The 21,855-nt window shown below is 29.5% G+C and overlaps 2 protein-coding genes across 4 annotated transcripts; both read right to left on the reverse strand.

Moving 5' to 3' along the window:
• Window positions 1-3,184, reverse strand: LOC133801546 (small ribosomal subunit protein bS16m/bS16c). Of its 3 annotated transcripts, none has more exons than XM_062239791.1 (4): window positions 3,020-3,184; window positions 1,546-1,695; window positions 1,268-1,313; window positions 1-566 (listed from the first exon to the last, which is right to left on the reverse strand). In XM_062239791.1, exons 2-4 carry the CDS (start codon window positions 1,676-1,678, stop codon window positions 326-328), a joined length of 420 nt encoding a protein of 139 aa, XP_062095775.1. In that variant the 5' UTR covers window positions 1,679-1,695; window positions 3,020-3,184; the 3' UTR covers window positions 1-325. The 3 variants fall into 3 exon arrangements, with proteins under 3 accessions (XP_062095775.1, XP_062095773.1, XP_062095774.1); XM_062239789.1 differs by having other exon boundaries at window positions 1,546-1,706; XM_062239790.1 differs by having other exon boundaries at window positions 1,546-1,765.
• Window positions 3,185-10,228: 7,044 nt separating this feature from the next.
• On the reverse strand, window positions 10,229-11,543 carry LOC133801547 (protein E6). Its single transcript, XM_062239792.1, has one exon. It carries the CDS (start codon window positions 11,454-11,456, stop codon window positions 10,557-10,559), a length of 900 nt encoding a protein of 299 aa, XP_062095776.1. The 5' UTR covers window positions 11,457-11,543; the 3' UTR covers window positions 10,229-10,556.
• Between the last annotated feature and the right edge of the window lie 10,312 nt (window positions 11,544-21,855).

Raw genomic sequence — 21,855 nt, forward strand, 5'->3', positions numbered from 1 at the left:
TTAGGGAATAAATCGATCACTCCAAAATTCTAGAGTGCGTTATTATTATTAGTATTATTATAACAAACTATTTCCTAGAACACTTGTGCAAAACAAGACAATTTGTCAAGCAATGCAAATCTGCATGTGAAAGATGGTCGACCATAATTGGATGGAACGAACAAAAAGTTCAACATGTAGAAAAGATAACTCTTAATATGTAGTCACAAGCCACTGCAGTCTCCAAGCAATGCTAGTTAGTTATTTTTCATGGTTCTGTGATCAAATATAAGATTACTCCTACAAAATAAAGAGAAAAATATCTTTGAAACTCGTAACTGCGAGTTCACGGTGTAGTAGCACCATCTTTACCACCATTTTCATTGCTTTCGGCGTCCTTTAATTGATCAGGATTGGCTGGAACCTTTGGCGATGCAAAGCGCCCGCTCAAAGGATCTACGGGGCGAGTGTCTCTTGGACCACCTTTACGTCCCATTGCCACCATTGGTGGTGGCGGTAATAACCCTGCTCGAAAAAGAATGCGTTGAGCAGGGTCCGAAGGCTGAGCACCAACAGACAGCCAGTACCTGCAACATTCAAACAGCACGAGAAAATGACAAAACACGATTCAGTAACAGAACAAATTTCAAATTGGGGCGATTTCGATAGTCTTTATTGGCATGTCTTGACCAAATCATATAGTGTTGGTGATCATAGTTATGATGAGCAAAAGGGGTTAAATGTACACAATTTCTAATATCCTAGCCATATATCCCCATATGTTAATATACATAGTTTCAGAATATTGCTAGCATGAACCTGCCTCAAAACTCACTTGTAGACCATGTTAATGTGACAAATCTCAATCCAAGAGTTACATGAGGTACTTATTTTAATGTCACATTGTCACCACAAATAGATTGACCAATGAAGGTGAATCAAAGTTCTTTTTTTGTGTGTGTGTGCATATTGTGTGGAATTAAAGCCCTAGTTGGCAACGATTTTACTTCGGGCTTTGACTTTGGGGAAAAGTGCTATTCCAAAAAGTTAATGATAGCATATTTCCCAAAAAGAGCTTATTTCTCTCGTAAGCTCTTTTATATATTTATGCCACTCAGTAATCAAAAGCCACTAAAATAGCTTTTATGACTAAATAATAAATAAAAGGGCTTTTGAAACGTTGTGCCAACCACAGCCTAAGTGATGTTAATCTAATGAAAAAGCAATAGTAAACCAATTGAGAATTTTGTATGCATAACAGTCTTACAAAATAGAAGAATATACTTACTTCACTCTTTCGAAATTTATACCCATCCGTTTACCACCATCTTGGCCTAAACAAAATCAGAGATAATGCAAAAAAGTGAGTAAACAAATCAATAAACTCTTTTCCTTCAATATAAACTACTACTTCGCACAACTAATAAAAAGAAATTGTAAAAAAAACTATATTCAACATAGGTGTGGAAGTATAAGAAACTATCTCTCCCCAAAAATAACATAAAATTAAAAAAAAAAAATCAAAAAATGGATTTGAGAACCCAAAAATTGAAATGAAAAAAGCACCTGGCAAAGGATTGTAATAGCCAAGAACTTCGAGGTGCTTGCCATCTCTAGGAGACCTGCTATCTGCTGCCATGACCCGATAAAATGGCTTGTTCTTGCATCCGAACCGAGCCAATCGAATCCTCACCACCATTTTCACTAAACTTTAACCTAAGTTATCGCTGAATTTACCAATCAGTGTCGGATCAATAGTTGATAGGGTAAAAAAAAGAGAGAAATGCTGCATACAGTAAAAAAAAATCTTAAAAAAAATCCTTAGTACACATTCATGACAAAATCAAATCTAAAGAAATTAACACAATAACAAGTTAAGTAAATCTTTGTTAAAACAAATACTAACATAACAAACCAACAAAATTATGGTTTGAAGGGCACCATCAATACCATATTAGTTAATTTATAGCACAAATAAGCACAAATATTTTTAAAGGTGTGACTCTAACGCATAATATCATTAACAAATTTACTTTAAAAATTTTGAAAACGTAAAGAAGCAAAATAGATGAACTTCCCAAGTTCTCACCTTTGAAAATTTTGTTATGAATCAAACCAATAGATTAAAAGGACAGAGCATAATGAACTAAAAATTGATGATTATAGTTATGAACAGATAGATCAATCAAACTAACAACCATAGCAAGATTTGGAAAAATGTGTAAGAAAAGAACTTGATATAAAATACACAACATAGAAATTTATCAAACTAACAATTGATGATTATAGTTATGAACAGATAGATCAATCAAACTAACAACCATAGCAAGATTTGGAAAAATGTGTAAGAAAAGAACTTGATATAAAATACACAACATAGAAATTTATCATATACACAACACAATTGCAGTAAAACAAACACAATATATATATATATTTATACACAGCTAAAAATATAATAAACCATGACAAATTTCTTAATCTCTTACTGAAAGAGATCACTAAAAAAATACACATGCACCCAAAGAACTTCACAAGCAAGCCCTATATATCATACAAGAACAATACAAGAGAAGACTCTAAAAGCTAAATCCTTGGATAAGAAAAGGCAAATAAACAAGCGCACCAGTGGTTAAGAAGTTGATAATTACATCAGAACTTATATTAAAAACTAATATGAAAGTCCACTAAAGGGGTTATATTATATAACTGAGTAGAAAACATACTTAACCAATCATTAGGGAAAATAAAAGTTTAACAAACATTACAATGAGATCCTTAATGTTATAGTATATGATATCAGAGAATCTATATAAGCTCAGAGCAAGCTAAAAGCACAAGGGATACCACAACAAGCAGAGCAACATGGACTAGAGAACAATACAAGAGCAGTGTAATCTTCTTCCAGTACAAAAATCCAAAAACAATATGAGATCACAAGTTAAGAACACCAAATGTATCCCAAAGCCAAAACCATCATGAAAGAAATAAACCCACAAAAGAAACAAAAAAAATTGTGACAGAGAAAATGTATACTGACCTTGGGCTCAGATCGTTACAGAGGGGGAGAGAGAGAGAGGAGGAGGGACTGGTGGTGGTGCAACATAACAGAGGCGGAGAGCAGGGGCTTGGGGGTGGCTGGGAGTGGTGCGGCTGCCGTGACTGAGAGAAGAGAGAGAGAGAAAAGAGGGGTTTTGGAATAGGGTAAGAGATTAAAGTTTTAAAATATGAAATAAATATATATATTTTTTATCTTAAAAAAAATCTATAATAAATATTTGGGGTTTTTTATTAAATACATATTTCTTTTATTTATTTTTAATTTTTAAAATTTAAATACTCAAATTTTCAAAAATACAATTTCCAAATTTTCATGATTACATAAAGTTCTCATGAAAAACAAAATGTATAATAACAATTAAACAAAGAAAGAAAAAAGATAAATAATGTAATAATGTAAAAAAATCTCTGAAAATCGTAAAATTGAAGAAAAAAAAATTGACCGTAAAAGTATAATTTTTTTTAGCACAATTAAGTATTATTTTTGTAAATCTCTAAATATTTATAAGCTTAAGTTGGATTTTTTTGTGTGTTGTGTTTTTATTCTTTTTAAATTCGTGCTTACCCGATTTATCTTATTTTCGAACTTATCCTATCTTTTTTATATTTAAAAAAAAAATCAAATACATGATTTTTTTCTTACTCAAATAAATAATTAAGTTTAGAATGAAGTCGTACTTTTTTTTTTACATATTTAAGTTGTATTATTTATTAGTGACGTTTTACACTTTTTTTTCTTTTTACTTTATTTATGACATAAATAAGAGAAGAGTTGAGAACTACTTATTTTTAGGAGTAGTTAACTGAAATTAGACAATAAATATATTTAGTTGAACATTACTCATTATTATCATAAGACTTCCTAAATTACTCTTATTTGAGCACATGATTCTAAGTGTTATTGTAATGTGTATTATATATGTCATATTATAGTTAAATTGGAAATGTATTATAATTGTAGCATGTTTAAGGAGAAAAAAAAACATGTAATTGAAGAGGTATAATATGTACATTAATTGAAAATTTTGGTACTAAAATAAGAGTTAAAAATAATTGGTAAAAATTAAAGTGGATCATTTAAAATAAGTACCGGGTCTAATTTCCACCATAATATAAATAACTTTTACTAATCCAATATAAATTCATTTGACAAATAATGTGCTGGTACATGGTAGGTCAAATTAATTTCAAAGTAACTTTAAGACATTCTAAATGTTGTAAGTAAACTTAAAATATCATATTTTCTCTTTTAACATACAAACAACTATTTATTCAGTTAAGATGGATTAATATATTTGAAAACTTAATTACATCTTTACGAGCATAACCTATTATTTCAGATTTGATAACCTAACTCAAAAGTGTCGTCGTAGAGTAGGTCAGTCTTGAAATATTTCACCTCGTCTCCTATCCATTAAGGAGATTAACCTTAGTATTAACATAGAAATAAACCATCCATAGAGGGATGAACTTAAGCGTCTCGAAGCTCGACCCATATTTCACCGTGTTAATCAATAATGATTTCTTCTCCCACTAACTATTTTAGAATAAGTATTTTCTATTAATCTAATATTTGTTTGATATGTAAATGACCTTAATTTCTAATCACATTGGGCCTTGGTTTATTAAACTTTATAAATCAATTTTAAATTACTGGTGAACCTAAATTATAATTAATGTGTTTTATATTATTAATAAATCAAATTATTTATTAAAATGGTTTATGAGACTATTTATTAGTGTGTAAAAATTGCATATTTTTAAGTATTATTTGAGTAAATAAATTTAATCTAAGTTTTTTATTTTCATACATGATTTTAATGCAGTTGAAAATATTTAGTTTGATTTATTTATATGTTAAAATTTCAGGTTTGGTTAAAAAATGGTAAATATGAAATTGTGAAATGAGATGCCAAAAAGCAAGGCCTAATCAATTCCATTTTAAAGGCCCAATCAATTCAAAGCCCAACCATCTATTACATGGATTCCAACATATTAATATATGTGGAATTTGTATGGGATATGTGTTGGTTTTAAAAGTGTAGATTAGAGTGTGCACTAGAAAGGTGTATTGCAAAAAAGTTTTTTAATACTAGGTCAAGATCATTATATTTGTCTATACATTAAATCATGAAACACAAAAGATAGATCCAGATCTAATACTTTTTCTAGCCTATCAAGTATCATCGATATCTTTTAATATATAATAATAAACATCCAATCTATGCAGGCAGACAATGAGATCCACACCATAATCTTTTAAGTCAATCCTCAATACACAATAACGTGTTTGGGCACGTAAGATGTATATGACAATTTTTTGTCTCTTGATGTACTCAACACATGTGATCAAGAGAGTTTTAGAAGGAAAATGCTAAGAGAATCATAGAAGAAAAGTGAAAAATATCTTTATATTTTTCAGGGTTTTCTTTTTTAAATTACAAATTAGTCTTTTCTCCTTTTAAGTTGTCAATAACATCCTTACCTTAAACAATGTTGTATAGAGTCGATTTTGGGACTATGGACCTACAATGCTAAGCTCTGGTAAACCTAATTATTAATTAAACTCTTTGATTAAATAACCTTATTTATTAATTTCATTATTACTTTACTATAAATATAAAATTTCACTCTTATTACTTATAGAATTATAGAGATAACAGAGGTCGGTAGTAACAGAATCAAAATTTGTGGCATTGGGTATTTCTCCCACAGAAAAAAAAAAGATTGGGTATGAAATCATTAAAAACCCAAAATATTATGTATTTATGTCGTAATTTACCCGTTAGAATTATTTTGACTATTGTTATTTCACAAAATTGTGATATAAGAAAATTTTTAATGCATACAAAAAAGTCAAATTTCACATTACCATTATGTGAAATCGTTAAGTGTTTGCACCACTTTGTGAAAAATACACACACCTAATATTTAACCAATTATGACTTATTGTGTGTGTTGAGATTGATTAAATATAATAGTTAAGTAGTATTACAAAAGGTGGTGTAAAATACTTAACGATTTCACTTAAGTTGAAGTAAAAATATGAGTTTTTGTTGTAGACATCTAAATTGACATTTTTGAGTCTAAAGTGATACAATGAAGTATCTAAACATCTCTTAAGAGTTTGAAGTCACTTGGAGGTGTTTAAGGGCAATTTTAGACACCTTAGGTAGCGACAGCTACAACAAGCGACATGTCACTTGACACTAAGAAATTAATGTAAGTTTTGGCTTAAAAAATGAGTGTTTAAATGGTACTATCCTATTAGTTAGTCCCAATGATGGTGCCTAAACTATAAAATGGGTCCTTTAGAATTGTAAAACCTTGATCATACTTTTCAACTCTCTCTAGCACTTAAAGATTGTAAGTTTTCTCCAATAAATTCATTAAGAAAGTGCTATTGTCTTGAGAATTTCAAAGGCCTTTTTAATCTCAATTCTCTTTCCTCTTAGAAAAAACCTCAAGCATCAATGGTAGGCTAGAAAATAGAGAATTTAGAGAGTGATACTCCTTGTGTATGAGGCTGATGGTGTTTTCTCCCCCGACGTTGAAGTTCCAAAGTGATGTTCTTTATTTCGTCAGATATTGGATTTCATTTTTCAGTTTGCACTTGTTTTCTCCATGAACTTTTTGGATCTTTACATTGTAAGTTTTAGACAAGGGGTGTAAGTTCACTCTCCTCCACCAATGTATACTTAAGAGACACCTAACATCTTGGTCATCAAAGAAGCAATCTGGTGTTGCCATAACAAGCACAAAGTCAGAGTACATGACATTGACTCAAGTTATAGCTGAGATTTCTTGGATTCAAGCATTGCTTCGTGAATTTAATATTTCGATGCAAACACCACTATAACTTGGTGTGACAATATTAGGGCAAGTTTTTTGGTCTCTAATTCGGTTGACCAGGCTAGGACAAAACATATAGAGCTAGATGACATCCATTTTGTTCGTGACAGAGAGTACTGCTGAAACAACTTGAAATAAGATGCATATCCTCATATGAGTTAGAGAAAATATCTCATATGTAAAGTGTGTGGGTACATTTAACAATACATATAAGAACATGAGTTACTTCACTTATCACAAATTGATTTTAAGATGGAACCTCATGCTTCTTACTATACACCCTCTACTTTTCCACATTCTAACAACATGATCAAGTATACTTATGTACTATCTATCGCACTCGAGATTTCAATTTCTTGTGAGCAAACTCTGTGTACCGCAACGTTCGAGGGGTGGTGTCAAGAAATAAAATCTTCTCCCATGACACTCTAGTTCTCCACTACCCATGATCGCCTCAGAAATCTCAAAGCAGTTTTCTTAGCATTGTTTTTGAGCTGAGTTATACCTTCTATTTGTTTTCACTAAATTTAAACTTAACTAAAATTATGATCCCTATGTTGGGTAGAACATACATAGATGTTGGTTTACAACCCTACACACTTAATTATGATAATTAATATTCTTAGTTGAAACTATTACTATGCCTATCATCATATCACCAAACCAAAATTTAATAACATTCATCATATAATTTATTACACATGTTATATTTTGATGTTAGTCGACGTGTGGGGAATAATAATTACTCTCAACTCCATAAACTTTTATCATGAATGTACTGCATATGCATATATATATATATACACACATAGAGTATGGCACTGATGTTTCGTGAGATAATTAGATATATATTCTCCATATCTTGAAAGACGTCACTAAGTTAGATATAGAATTTCCCTTATTTTCATTGGACAGTGGCTCCCACGTACCCACCCTTTTCTATGGTCCCAAATTTGTTGCATTATGTGATAGTTAATACTATAAATAGAGGCATTAATGTGCCATGCTTCCAATTAGTTTAGGCAGATAGTGACTTGGTCTATGCTGTTTTTAGTGACTGATAAGAAATGGGAGTATTGCCCTCGGTCCGAGAAATTGTAAATTCTACATTGTAATAACAGATATCGATCTTACTTATTTTTTAGAAATTTTGAATAATTTACTGTATCGAAATTATAGTTCAATTAATCAGTTGCACGCATGTTTGATTTTTTTTATACGCTTGTAAAATAGATTATTTAAACTCTAATTTTTATACTTTAAATTATTCAGAATTTTTTCGAAAATAATTAGTAGGATGTCTACTATAACTATCATATGCATTATCATATAAAAAATGAGTTATAATTTCTCTGAGTATCAGTTGGACTCAAAATATTCGGCCCAAATGTTTTGTTATTTTTGGAACAAGTGAAACGGAGCGTTTAGGTCCAAACAGAAAAGATGCGGTCAGAAGCCATGGATCAGAGGCGAGCTTTATCTCTGTTCTCTGCAAATCGGGTGGGCCAATAGACATTCTGGCAGGAAATTCAGTTATTCTAGTAACTAATCAGGAAGTAGATTGAACAACTAACTCTTTAGTATTTTGTCTTATAAATATCACTTTGCTACAGAAAAAAAACGGAGACTTGACTTAAGCATCGGAGTGTCTTTCTTGCACCCAGACAATTTAACGATTACTTGAGCCAACTACACTGCTGGAAAGAGATCGGAGAATCATCGTTTGATACCAAGTACCTCCCAAAATAGATTTAACGAAATTGTTACATCAACAGTATTAAAAATAGAAACACTCTCATAACAAAGAAACTCCCTATATATATCAATGTATATATATATATACATATATCTTACGGATCTCAATGTATGGAAATGGAATACATATTATAATTAATTTGTAATATATCATTGATCATTGATATGTACATTACAGTAGTATAGTGGTTTTCACCTATTTAATTATACACAAGCATCGATCGTAGTCAAATTAACAAGAGTCCCAACCTATTGACTTGAGCGCAACGAAGTAGACATTAAACTATATATTATTGTGAGGTCAATCCGTCTATCACGGAGAATAATATAATGCAATTAATTAGAATCCTAATAACCAAGAGGCATCATCGGTGCCCGACACAAGCGGGTGATATACTGTTATTATAGTAATTTAATATCAGGTTAAATTTATTTAAATCTAATAAATATTATAAGATATCGCTAACCAATCATAGAATGTCACCTCATGTGGTATTGGACATCTTAAGTTGTCAAATAACAACACTCGATAATTACCCTATTTCTTTCACCGATGCCCAACACCATAAGTAGGTGATATACTGTTATTGGTGCAATCCAATATCAGGTCATACTTATTTAAATTCAATAAATATTATAGGGTATCACTAATCAATCATAATATATCACATCATGTGATGTTGGACACTTTAAAATATCAAAAAGCAACGCTCGATTAATTAACCTCTCTATTTTCCTTTAATTCTTACAACTAATCACTATAATGTGTGAAGTATTTTTTGGGTCAGATGTGGTGCCAGTGGTTCACCAACTAATATTATTATAGCTCTTGCTTGGTCTATCATCACTTTTGAAAAGTTCAACCCTTACTCTCAAGTTGTCTAATAAAGCCCTTACAAATTTGAATACAACTAATATATTTCATAACTTCATGACCATATTCACTAGGCTTTCAAATGTAAGGATCAATATTATTACCATAAGGTATCAACTAAATCATCACCCCAAATTACCCAAAAAAAAAAAAAGTAAGAAAGAAAGGAAGAAAAAAAAAAACAAGATGATTGCCTTCTTTTTCTTTTGCTTTATCCAAAGTGATTATGCTGATTTTTTTTTTCTTTTCTTCTGGTAGCTACTCATCTATTTCTTCTTTCCTAATATAAATGAACTAAAAAATTTCAACTTAATATGCTATATTACACTAAACACATAATATGAATATAAAATAATTGATGAAAATGAATTCTTTTTTGAAATTATTTTGCACTCTGGCCTAATAATTTTGATAATTTTTTCTAAATTAGTATCTTTGTCTAAAATTTCGACCAACCGTCTAGAGTGTCGAATGTTATTTTAAAAAAAATATCAAAACTCAGTAGTTTATTTTGCCAAGACACCTAGGAATATATATATTTATATATATATATATATTCTAAATTTAATTTTGGAGACTCTTTCTGCCCCAACAAGGGGTGCTTAATAAGTAACATTTATGAAAGTAGGAGCAAGACATATATAACTGTCTTGTTCCTTTAAAAAAACTTATAGGTGGCACTTTATTGAACTGTCTTTAATTGATTAATAATAAAAACTAAAGCAACATATATTACTTTCACATTTATTATTATGAGAAGTATGGAATAAGGACAATAAGACCCCAAAAACAAAATACATAACATACAAAAACTCTCCTTAAATTAACCTACATATATATATATATCTTTTTCCAACTTAATTAAACCATAATAATAATATTAATTTTTTTTCATCAAAATAAATCAAACCCTCCACCTTGACTGAGTGACATCATGATAATCAATAATTAACAAAGATAGAGAAAAACAAACATTATAATAAATCATTATCTGTTCTCATATATAGCTTTGAGCTAATGATGATGATGATGAAGATCAAGGCTCCTGATCATAGTTGTCCTCAAACTGGTTCTGGTTCTGGTTCTGGTTCTGGTACCCTTCAAAGGAGTTGTTGTTAGTCTCGTACGACCTGTCGTTTGGATTGTTATTGTTGTGGCCGTAGTAGTTGTTGTTGTTGTTGTGTTTGTTTTCCCTATTGTTGTACCAGTTGTTCCTCGGCTCCGCCACAACCCTGGAGTTTCTGTACGAGTTGGGGTCGTAATTCTTCTCCATGTTAAGGTCGTAGAAGTACTTGCCATTTTCCATGAACCTCGTGTCGCTCATGCCTTGTCTCTCTGGGTTGTACGACCTGTCGTTTCCTCCTCCATTGTTGGTGTTCCTCTTGTTAGCGTTATAGTTCTCGTTCTCGTTCTCGTTGTTGTTGTTGTTGTAGAACTGGGCATTGTTGTAAGCGTATTTGTCGTTCTCTTCTTCGGTCTGATCATCGGCCCTGTACGGGCGGCCGATCGGTGTGGTGTACGGCTTGTAATAAGTAGTAGTAGTGGGAGTGGTGTAAGGCTCGTAGGTGCTGACTGGGGTTGCGGAGTTGGTTGTGTAAGGGGCTGCGCCGCCGCCGTTGGTTGTGGTCTTGGTGGTGGTGAAGTGTTCTTCGTTGACAGATGTCTCGGAAGGTGAGAACTGACCGGACTCGTGGCCGTAAAGGCCGTAGCCGTTGTTCTGTGTGTCTGGGATGAAAGTGGGCTCCTCTTGCTGCTGATCGACTTGCTTTTGGTTGTCGTTGTTTCTGGGAGTGACTACTGTTGTTGTCGTTTCTTTTGGGTTGTTGTTGTCGTTTGTGAATTTGCTGAAGAACTGGCTGTCTCTGGCGTGAATCTGGTGAGAGAGTAGGAATAGGAAGAAAAATGAGAAGAAGAGAGTTGGCTTTGGGTGAGCCATTGATAGTGGTTGGTTTGATGATAGCTAAGCTAGTGTGTGTTTGTGTTTGTGTGTATAGTGATTAGTGCATACTTCAGTGATATATATATATATGATATGTTTATATATATATATATGAATATATAGCAACTTCTAATATCTGCCACGACCCAATTTTTCTACTTATTAGGTGCAAATGGGGATTGTGGTCCCCAATTGAGAGGAAACTTCAAAATAAGAGCACTTTTCCCTAATGTTTCTTTATTGTGTATATATTATGGTTATTGTTTTTCTTTTGTCCTTTTGTATTATATAAAATTTATGGGGAAGTTGTGTGGTAGTAAAGTATTACTTTTTATCTTATTGGTACAATACATTCTTTAAATGGGAATGTGAGAGCTGTTTTACTCTAATTTTTTTTTTATCTATTTTTTTACGATAGTGATTATTTACCGACACGAAATTAGAATTCAAATAAATTATTGTACGTGTATTTGTTTTGTTTATATGCGTGTAAAAGTAGTTGGCTAAACTCGAGTGACTTTAGTGGAAGGGGAATGAAAATGAAAAAGTAAGAATAGGAATGAGAAATTGAATAAAAATTAAAATGAATAAAAAAAAAATTTAATCTTGCATTTGAATAGTATTTCCTCTCATTGTCATTATACTAAAATAGTAGAAAAATTATTCAGTTGGAATGACATTTAAATATTCTAAAATGTAATCAAATAAAATAATATAATAAAAATTGATTTATTTTGATTCTATTTTATTCAATTACCCACAACCAATTATCACATCAGTTTTGGACACTCAAAATTATTTACAATTTCTTAGGAACTTGCAGAAAATTCACTATAATTATAATAAACACTGCTGTCACGAATAAGAAAAGAAACTACGGTAAAAACGCTCTCATACACCCATACAAAGAATATGTTTTACCATTAAGTAAAAAAGAAAACTACCCTACATATATATATATATATATATGCTCTCAAATTTATATTTTTATATACATAATTTTTTTCAAGGGAGAGAAGGATACCATATTGTGGAAAACAACATAATTATCTGCTAATCTTTCTGATCAAAAGCCTATCATCTGACTTGGACTTTACTTCCCAAAACAGTCAGATAAAATATAAAATATTGAAATAAACAACATTGCATTCTCTTTATTATTATTATTATTATTATTTAGCCTTGTCTTTTCGTTGCTTCCAAGCAAAAAAAAACCAATTAACATAAACCAAAGTCATGATCACATATATGAGTCCGAAACCATATCAAACTGGGATACATGAGACATTGAACAATAACAACAATATTAGGTCAAAATGGTGGTGCAAATCATGAGGCCAGGGTAACTTTATCTAGAAATAATTTTTCCAATAAAAATATATATATATAATAAATAATTTAGGTGATATTTGATAAGATAATAAAAAATAATAGAACAGAATATAAAAAAATTAGTTTTCATTTCATTAATTTGTTTGGTTGTATTTTATACTATTAGAATATTATTCCTATAGAATAGTTTTTCTACCATTTTAATGGAATAATTATTTAATTTGAAAATAAGATAAAATACTATTTCAATACAAGATTTTTTATTTATATTAATTTTTATTCAATTCTATTACTTTTTATATTCATTTTACATTTTCGTTCTTATTTTTACATTTTCATTCTCTCTAACCAAACGTGACCTGAATGATTAAACAACAGGGGAAGATTTTTACACATAGCATAAAGTGAAGAAGGTTATTAAACAAAGACTAATAATAATAACAAAAGAAAGGGATATGAATAGGAATAGAAATAGGAAGATGGTGGGCAAGCAATTAAGCGTGGATTGTGGAATGAGTGGGGGGGACATATCATAATAATTAGGGCATGTAGTGCATACACCATGTGCCCTCTACTCTTTGTCTAAATACAATTCTACACTAAAAAAATAAGAATGAATTAATGGGATACCCCCAAACATTACTAGGCAAACACACTACTTATTAGTGGGTTTGGGTCCCACAATGGAGGCCTTTCTAAGAATTCTTCAATTTAGCCAAAGAATTCTACATTCTGATTAATTAATTAAAAGATTATGTGCACATGGGATGTGATTATGTGTTTTTTTTTATAGAAAATTTGGTTGTTGTGAAAAACGTATTGAAGAAATTATGTTTGGTTCTTCATAATTATACTTTTTTTTAATATTTATCTGGATTATTAGAAATAATGAGATTTATTAGGTAAAAAATATTGAGTGTTGTTATTTGACACCTTAAGTATGATACATTCTTGTGGTGTTGGACACCAGTAGTGCCCCTTAGTAATTCTAAAAAATATTAAGTGAATCATGGAGATAATGAAAATGGTAGAATAGGAATGAGATGGAAAGATTAATAGGAATAGAATAAAAAATAATTTTTTTCAATTTTGGATTTGAATGGTTTTTCCTCTTATTTTAAAATATAATTAATAATTATTCCATCAGGAAATTCATTTTATTGAAATTGCCTCCAATACTCTAAAATATAACCAAATAAATAAATAGAATGAAAATTGATTCATTTACTTTAATTTTATTATCCTCAATCAACATTTTCTCGAACAAATTGCAAGGTTCCATTTATAGGTTTATAATAAGTTCATCTTTGTCCATCTTTAACCATTGATCAAAATGGGACTCATTTGAAATCTTATTATTTGCTGTTATTAGTAGACTCGAGTTCTAGGTTAACTTATTAACAACTCAAAACGAACAAAAATAAGTATATGTACATAAATATAATTTAGGGTGCTTCAACTTTAATAAATTTAAAAGTTACATAATTTATTACAAATTTTTTTATGAGTACTTTATTATTACAAATATTTCTATGAGTAATTTATAGATATAGAGTGATCATCACTCAGTATAATGAGGCTCCACATATATAACACTATGATGATCAATAATTATGTACATATGTACAGCACTTTGTACATGGTTTGTCTTACAATTTTTGTATATTCCTACATAATGATATATTAGTGATTATAATATACCAAATAAAGCATGTAACAAATTAAGAGAAAAACCAACAACAAATAATAAAAATAAAAAGTGTGTATAAAAATGTGTATCTAACAGATTTTTTATTTAAACTATAAAAATAAAAATTATCTTTTCTTTTAAACTATAAATAATATTTTGGTTTAATTTTTTTAATATGTTTATGTTATAATAAAATTTATGTAATAATTAAAAAATATAATGAAGATAAATTAATATATATTTTTAATAAAACTAAATAAAGGTACATTTGAATGTTACTTCTTAAAATCAAGAGTTTATACTTTTTTAGACCCTGTGTTTTGTCTCATTACTTGTTTGGACTCTGTGTTTTGACAAATTATTTTTTGGACCCTGTATTTTGTAAAATGGTTCAAATAGGCTCCTAAACCTGATTTTGATGAACAAAAAATTGAATATAACAACACAGTTCTTAGGCAGAATGACTGTATTTTTGTTCTGAGTTGTTAGTTTTGATGAATTATTTGTGATTTTAGTTAAAAAAACTTTGATCAAAATCGGGTTTAGGGGTCTATTTGAACTATTTTAGAAAACACAGGGTCCAAAAAGTAATTTGTCAAAACACATGATCCAAATAGATAATGAATCAAAACACAGAATCTAAAAAGACATTAACCCTAAAATCAACTACCTTCATACATACAAATGTTTTGTGTATAGATCACTTAATTACTTCCATATTTCTTGAAGATTAATGATTAATTAGTCATTAGGGAAAAAGTGATGGCATTATTAAATTCTTGCTCTTGCATATAAAATTGTACATTAATATCTTATTACTAATTATTTACACAATCTTTAAATTCGTATCCTCTTTATGTGAGACGAGTCTACTTATTAAGTTTACTATTAATGCATGTTTTCATTATTTATAGATAAAATTGAATATGTAGAAGAAAAAAAAAGGAAATAAATTCATCACCAAATATTAAAACACCAAGCAATGATGTTCCAACCATTTCATTGAATTTTGGTTCATCCATCACCTTCGATTATTAGTATATATTTAAATACTTTCAACCATTTTTGTTGGAGTAGTATTAATTATAAAAAAGATAAAATAAAATAAACGATCAAGATAGTTGGATAAAGTCTATAAATATAAATATATATTAAGAACCATTGGTATAGCTAAGCCTAAGGATCATAAATAATTGTACATTTATAATGAATTCTCATGGAAGAGTTGGTATTGATATATAGCAAAGGACTAGTACTAGTAGATAGTCATAAATACCAATTATAGTATCAATAATAATAATAATAATAATAATAATAATAATAATAATAATAAGGGTTTATGCATTTTTGTTTTTGTGTTTTGTCTAATTACTTGTTTGGATCCTGTATTTTATAAAATGGTTTAAATAGAATCCTAACTTGATTTAGATCAAAGATTTCTGAGATAACATTACAATTAATTCGTCAAACTAACAATTTAAAATAAAAATAAAATCATTTTGCCACTGTGTTATTATATTCAATCTGAGTTTATGGGTCTATTTGAATTAATTTACATTATACAGAGTCCAAAAAATAAATAATCAAAACACAGTGTCCAAATAACTAATGAGACAAAATACCAGATAAAAAAATAAAAAAAAACTAATAATAAATATGACAAGTTATAAAAGTACGGTCTTACTGCCTAGTTATTTATTTATTAACTTTTTTACTACATTTGTAATTAAAGGGAGATCTCAATGAATAAATTTACTTTCTATTCATTTAAATGCAAACAGTACTGATATTATCTTCATCAGTGATTATAAGTAAGTGTAATTAATTATTAGTTCACTTTTTAATTAAGATGTTATTGTGATTAATTAATTAAAATGGAATCGTTTGCTTTGTTGTCGTTTACTAATGTTTTTATTCCATAACCATAATAAACTTTTTGTTTTTGCTCTCTTTCAAGCTTTCGAGAGGTGGCTATATCTATTTGTATATAGGTCCCAAAAATTAAAAGCAATCCATGTGACCAAGATATTATATGTATATATATACAAAAAGTATATGTATATATATATACTTTTTATTTTTGCATTTTTCGATGTATGGTCATATTTTTTTTTAGTGTAGCCTGTTGTGTTTGGACTTGGGAAGATAATATAAATATATACACATACATATATATTTATTGTTGCAAAATAGTGATTAATTGGGGGTAATAATGATATGTGCACTTACAAAATATGTATATAAAAATGTCTCAATTTTTGTGACCAATCACAATTATCTAAGCTTTATTGTTTTAAAAGTAGTGTCATATGACTGTATATAATATTTTTGGGGTAAAAATTACACAGAGTATCCAATATTAGATATGACATTTAATTTTTAGGCACTTTTTAAAAAAATTAATTTTATACCCAATATTTATTTGAATCTACCAATTATATCATTTAATCATACTTAAGTTATATGTGTATAAGCAATGGTACTATGAGAAATGTCATTATAATAATGGGTAAAATTCAACTAAATTTATTTAATGGCTAATTTTAGTCAAGTAATCCTAAAACTGGATATTTATCAAGTAATCCCATCATTACTCTTAATTGTAGGGATGTAAATGGGGCGGGTCGGCTCCGCCCCGCTAAAGATCTGCCCTGACCCGCTAAGTTTATGCCCCGACTCGACCCGCCCCGTTAAGGCATTTGATGCGGGTCGGATCAAACCCGCCCTGGATGTGATGGAGCGGGTCAGACCCGACCCGGTAAGGTTTTTTTCTTTTCTTTTTCTTTAATAAAAGAAAGACTAATTTTTTAAAATATGTTACAATATAAAAATAAATGGCAAAAAATCTCTCATACTAGACATAAATGAACTGCCTAATTTTTTTTATAAATGGTCTTGTATACTAAAATAAAAAAAAATTAATATACTTCAAAGCAAAACATCAATTTTCTACTCTATCTCTCTTAAATATATTTTGTCTTATTTATATATATATTTGAATCATGGATCACCCTAAATAGTGGTGCTAATTAGTTTTTTTTCTAATTCTTTATTACAAAAAAAAAAAAAAACAACAACAACAACCGGGTCGGGTCGTGATTCGACCCACTTTAATTGCTAGCGGGTCGGGTTGGATCTCGACCCGCCCCATTATTGCCCCGGTTATATTCGGATCAGGGGCGCCCCATCAGGTCGGGGCTCCGACCTACCCCAATCTGCCGAGTTTTTTTGCCATCCCTTCTTAATTGTAGCTAGTTATGAGTAGGGCCGGAGGGACAAATTTGGTTAGGGTCAAAACATAAGAAATTTTTTTATGGGGCTAAATATATAATTTTTGGAAATAAATAAATAAAATGTGGAGGATGAGAATTATTTTTAGCCCCTTCTTTCTCTACATCCCGACTATGAGTATTGTTACGGGGCATGTATGTGTGTAATACTATTTAATATAACGTAAGATAATTTGTTTAATATAATATCAAATCTCACATATTTTAATCGATCGTTATATGTTACGTAACCATATGTGTCAGATCAAGATGGATATCATATGTACCTCGTAATATTATTTATAGAGAATTCGATCAACCCTACATATAAAATTTTGATCAAAAAGCAAAAGTAATGAGCTTTAGTCTCTCATCTCAATCAAAGTTAGAAGACTGTACAAAGCTAAAAGGGGTTGCAAAGCAAATAGAGATGTTAAGAAGAGGCTTCTCTGTCACCAAAACTAAATAATTTCATTTCATTTTTCATTTATTTTACATATTTCGAAATGGTACGTAAATATTAAAGTACTTATAAGGTTAGGCTCTAAAGCAGTAAAACAGCATTTTTTTCTTGGTGGTTTTGATAGAAGACAACAAAGCTTGATTGTTTAGAAATTTACACAAAAGTTACATTTAATTAAGGTAAATAATTAACACCCAAATCTAAATCTAAATCTAAATCTAAATGGTAAAAGTAGAGATCTAATTGACCCTCTTAATGCCGAAAGATAACAGTGATGACATGACTTTTCAAGCTTTGAACAAAGTTTAAAGTCCACCACGATTAACTATAACGAAGACTTTCATTTTTGTCCAATTAACTATAAATTGTCTATTATAAAATTTGCATTGTATCCCAACCCAACCAAACAATTCACCAAAAAGCTATTATTATTAATTTAGTGCAAGAATTGTTTAATGTGAAATAATATTATATTTTATATATAATTTAGTTTTTTTTTAATATTCATATAGAGCATTGTTATAGGATGTTTGTGGTAGACACCACCACATGATAACATATTATAGAAAATAAATTATTATATTATTAATTTTAAAGCTCAACATTACATGTACTCCACTTATCAAAAAGACCTCATTTTCCTAAAAAGATGATAATAATAATAAGTATGTATATATTTTTTTGCACTTTGTATTTTTTTCATTACTTATTTGATTTTGGACCATGTGTTTTGATAAATTACATTTTGAACTTTGTATTTTGTAAAGTTGTTCAAATAGACTCCTAAACTAGATTTTAATTAATGAAAACAAAATGAATATCACAATAAAATTATTAAGCAAAATAGTTGTACTTTTGTTTTGAGTTGTTAGTTTAGTAAATTATTTGTAATTTTAGTTCAAAAAATTTTGAGCAAAATTGGAGTCAAGGGTTTATTTGAACTATTTTACAAAATATAAGATCCAAAAAGTAATTTGTTAAAACAAAAAGTTCAAACAAATAATTACACAAAACACGGGGTTAAAAAAAGTAGGGGTGGCAATTCGTGTTCATAGGTTGTGTTCGTGTTGTGTCGATGCTCTTGTATTATAAGAAAATGCTTAATCCAAACCCAACTCATTTATTAATCGTGTCGAAAACTAAAATACAAACCGAGTTATTTATAAACGGGTTGACCCGACATGATTTGTATAACCTGTTTATACAAAGATCGTGTTAAATTTGGGTTCACCTATCAACCAATGAACATGTTTATAACACGTTTAACACATTTATGACTCATTTAACACGTTTAATATAAACAAATTAGCACATTTCCAAATTATGCGCTTATTTTAAATACAAAAATATAATAAATAAAAGTATGTAATTATAAATAAATCATTAACGAGTCAGTTTCGTATCAAGCATATCAACAATAATCTGACCCATTTATTAAACGGTTTAGACAAATCAATTCAAAAATGACTCAAACTCATTTAAGGTAAACTCAAATCCGTTAACTTCGTGCAAATTTCGAGTCGTGTTATCGTGTCTGCCCTTACAAAAAAAAAGTCTAAACCTAATAATAATAAGGTCACATAAATATGAAATTGAGTTAATAAATTAAATATGTTTAATGTGCATGCACACATGTGGAGTGGAATGGCATGTTAGCATTAGTTAGGCATTCAATCAAGGTTGAAGGTTTGAAGATCAATGAAGTCTCCATCAAAGATAGTTGGGTTTAGTTGTTAAGAGGATTGATTGATAGAATGGTATGGTTTGGTTGGGTGGGGTCTATACTTGTAAAAAAAAAAGTACATAAATATATTGTTTTTTTCCTGTTTGACCAAACAGCCAGAACTTTCACTTTTTTGTTATTATTATAACTTTTTCAATCTTTTTTTTTCTTTTTTTCCTTGAAATAAGTAAAATATTGAGCGTAATTAGCGGAAGAATATTGTTTTCAAGTTTTGAAATTGTGTATTGGTAATTGGCTGAGCTACTCTTTGCGTTTTGGATGGGGCAGCCTTACAGCCAGTTCCCTAGTTCCTATCCTACTTGTATTAATTCAGAGAAAAAGACCTAAATTAAAGAAGAGGGTATCCAAAGTCCACATTTTTTAATTTGAGCATCGGTAAATAACTCTATTAGTTACAAGGAGTAGTTAATATGTTATTGGTATAATCAAATATTGAGTGATATAAATTAAAAAAAAGCTCCAAAGTCCACATTTTTAATTTGAGCATTGGTAAAGAACTCTATTGGTGTTGAATACTACAATGAGTTGTTATTCTACCATTGGTGTAATCAAATATCGAGTGATATAAATTAAAGGAAAATGGTATCCAAAGTTCACATTTTTAATTTGAGCATTGGTAAAGAACTCTATTGGTGTTGAATACTACAATGAGTTATTATTCTGCTGTTGGTGTAATCAAATATCGAGTGATATAAATTAAAGGAAAGGGTATCCAAAGTCCAGATTTTTAATTTGAGCATTAGTAAAGAACATTATTGGTATTGAATACTATAATGAGTTGTTATTCTGCTATTGGTGTAATCAAATATTGAGTAACATAAATTAAAAGAAAGGGTATCCAAAGTCCATATTTTTAATTTGAGTATTGGTAAAGAACACGATTGGTGTTGAATACTACAATGAGTTGTCATTTTGGTATTGGTGTAATCAAATATCGAGTGAGATAAATTAAAAGAAAGGGTATCCAAAGTCCACATTTTTAATTTTAGTATTGGTAAAGAGCACTATTAGTGTGAATACTACAATGAGTTGGCATTTTGTTATTAGTGTAATCATATATCAAGCTTCATATATTTTAAATTAATAAGTTTTCTGACATGTCGCTAACCAACTTACGTTTGTCATCTCATAAGATTAGGGGTTAGATACCTTAAGATACTAAATAGTAACACTTTTTTCATTTTGATGAGATATTGGTGGTTTTTTTTATAATCTTCTCAAAAGATAGATAAAGACTTATGTTAGCACAAATTAGAGATTGGAATGGGAACAATAATACAGTGATTTGTGTGACTAATTAAGGCCACTCATTACTCTAGTATAAATCAAATAAAGAAATTTTAAAAAAAGAACTTTAAAAGAAAATTAAAAAATTGATGTAAATTTCTCTAAATAAAATTAGAGGTGAGAAACTTTATTTTCTTTCATGTGGAGTGGACTATTTGTGTCAGCTAGAAGAAATGTACGACAGATGCTTTTCTATGTCAAAAAGTGAAAAAAAAAACACTCAATAGTGATGCATTTATTTTGTATATTTCATAAATTAATTAAAACATTCTTAATGATTCAAACTTAACCTATCAAATTATATAAATTTTTTTTAAAAAAATAAAAAAAAATCTTTGAGAAGAGTGAAACATTTGTTTATAACTTTATACCATCCAACCACATGGTATAGCTCATCTAGCTCCACTCTTAGCCATAGCCATAGCCATAGCCATAGCCATAGCCATAGCCATAGCAGTTAACAACTAACGGCATAAATGGCATTGTCACTATCTCTATTATCATTTTATTTATTGATTCTAATCGGTAATGTGATATTATTCTCTATAATGGAGTAGTGTATGAGATGTGATAATAATCTACTATGCCAGAGATAAAAACAGTTCAAATCA

The sequence above is a fragment of the Humulus lupulus genome, chromosome 9 (genome assembly GCF_963169125.1).
Source record: "Humulus lupulus chromosome 9, drHumLupu1.1, whole genome shotgun sequence".
NCBI lineage: Eukaryota > Viridiplantae > Streptophyta > Magnoliopsida > Rosales > Cannabaceae > Humulus > Humulus lupulus.

Coding starts and splice junctions, on each gene's coding strand:
- LOC133801546 (XM_062239791.1), bottom strand. CDS start 1,678: ATGGTGGTGAGGATTCGATTGGCTCGGTTCGGATGCAAGAACAAGCCA. Junction 1,314..1,545: donor CTATTACAATCCTTTGCCAG/GTGCTTTTTTCA, acceptor GATTTTGTTTAG/GCCAAGATGGTGGTAAACGG. Junction 567..1,267: donor ATAAATTTCGAAAGAGTGAA/GTAAGTATATTC, acceptor TGAATGTTGCAG/GTACTGGCTGTCTGTTGGTG.
- LOC133801547 (XM_062239792.1), bottom strand. CDS start 11,456: ATGGCTCACCCAAAGCCAACTCTCTTCTTCTCATTTTTCTTCCTATTC.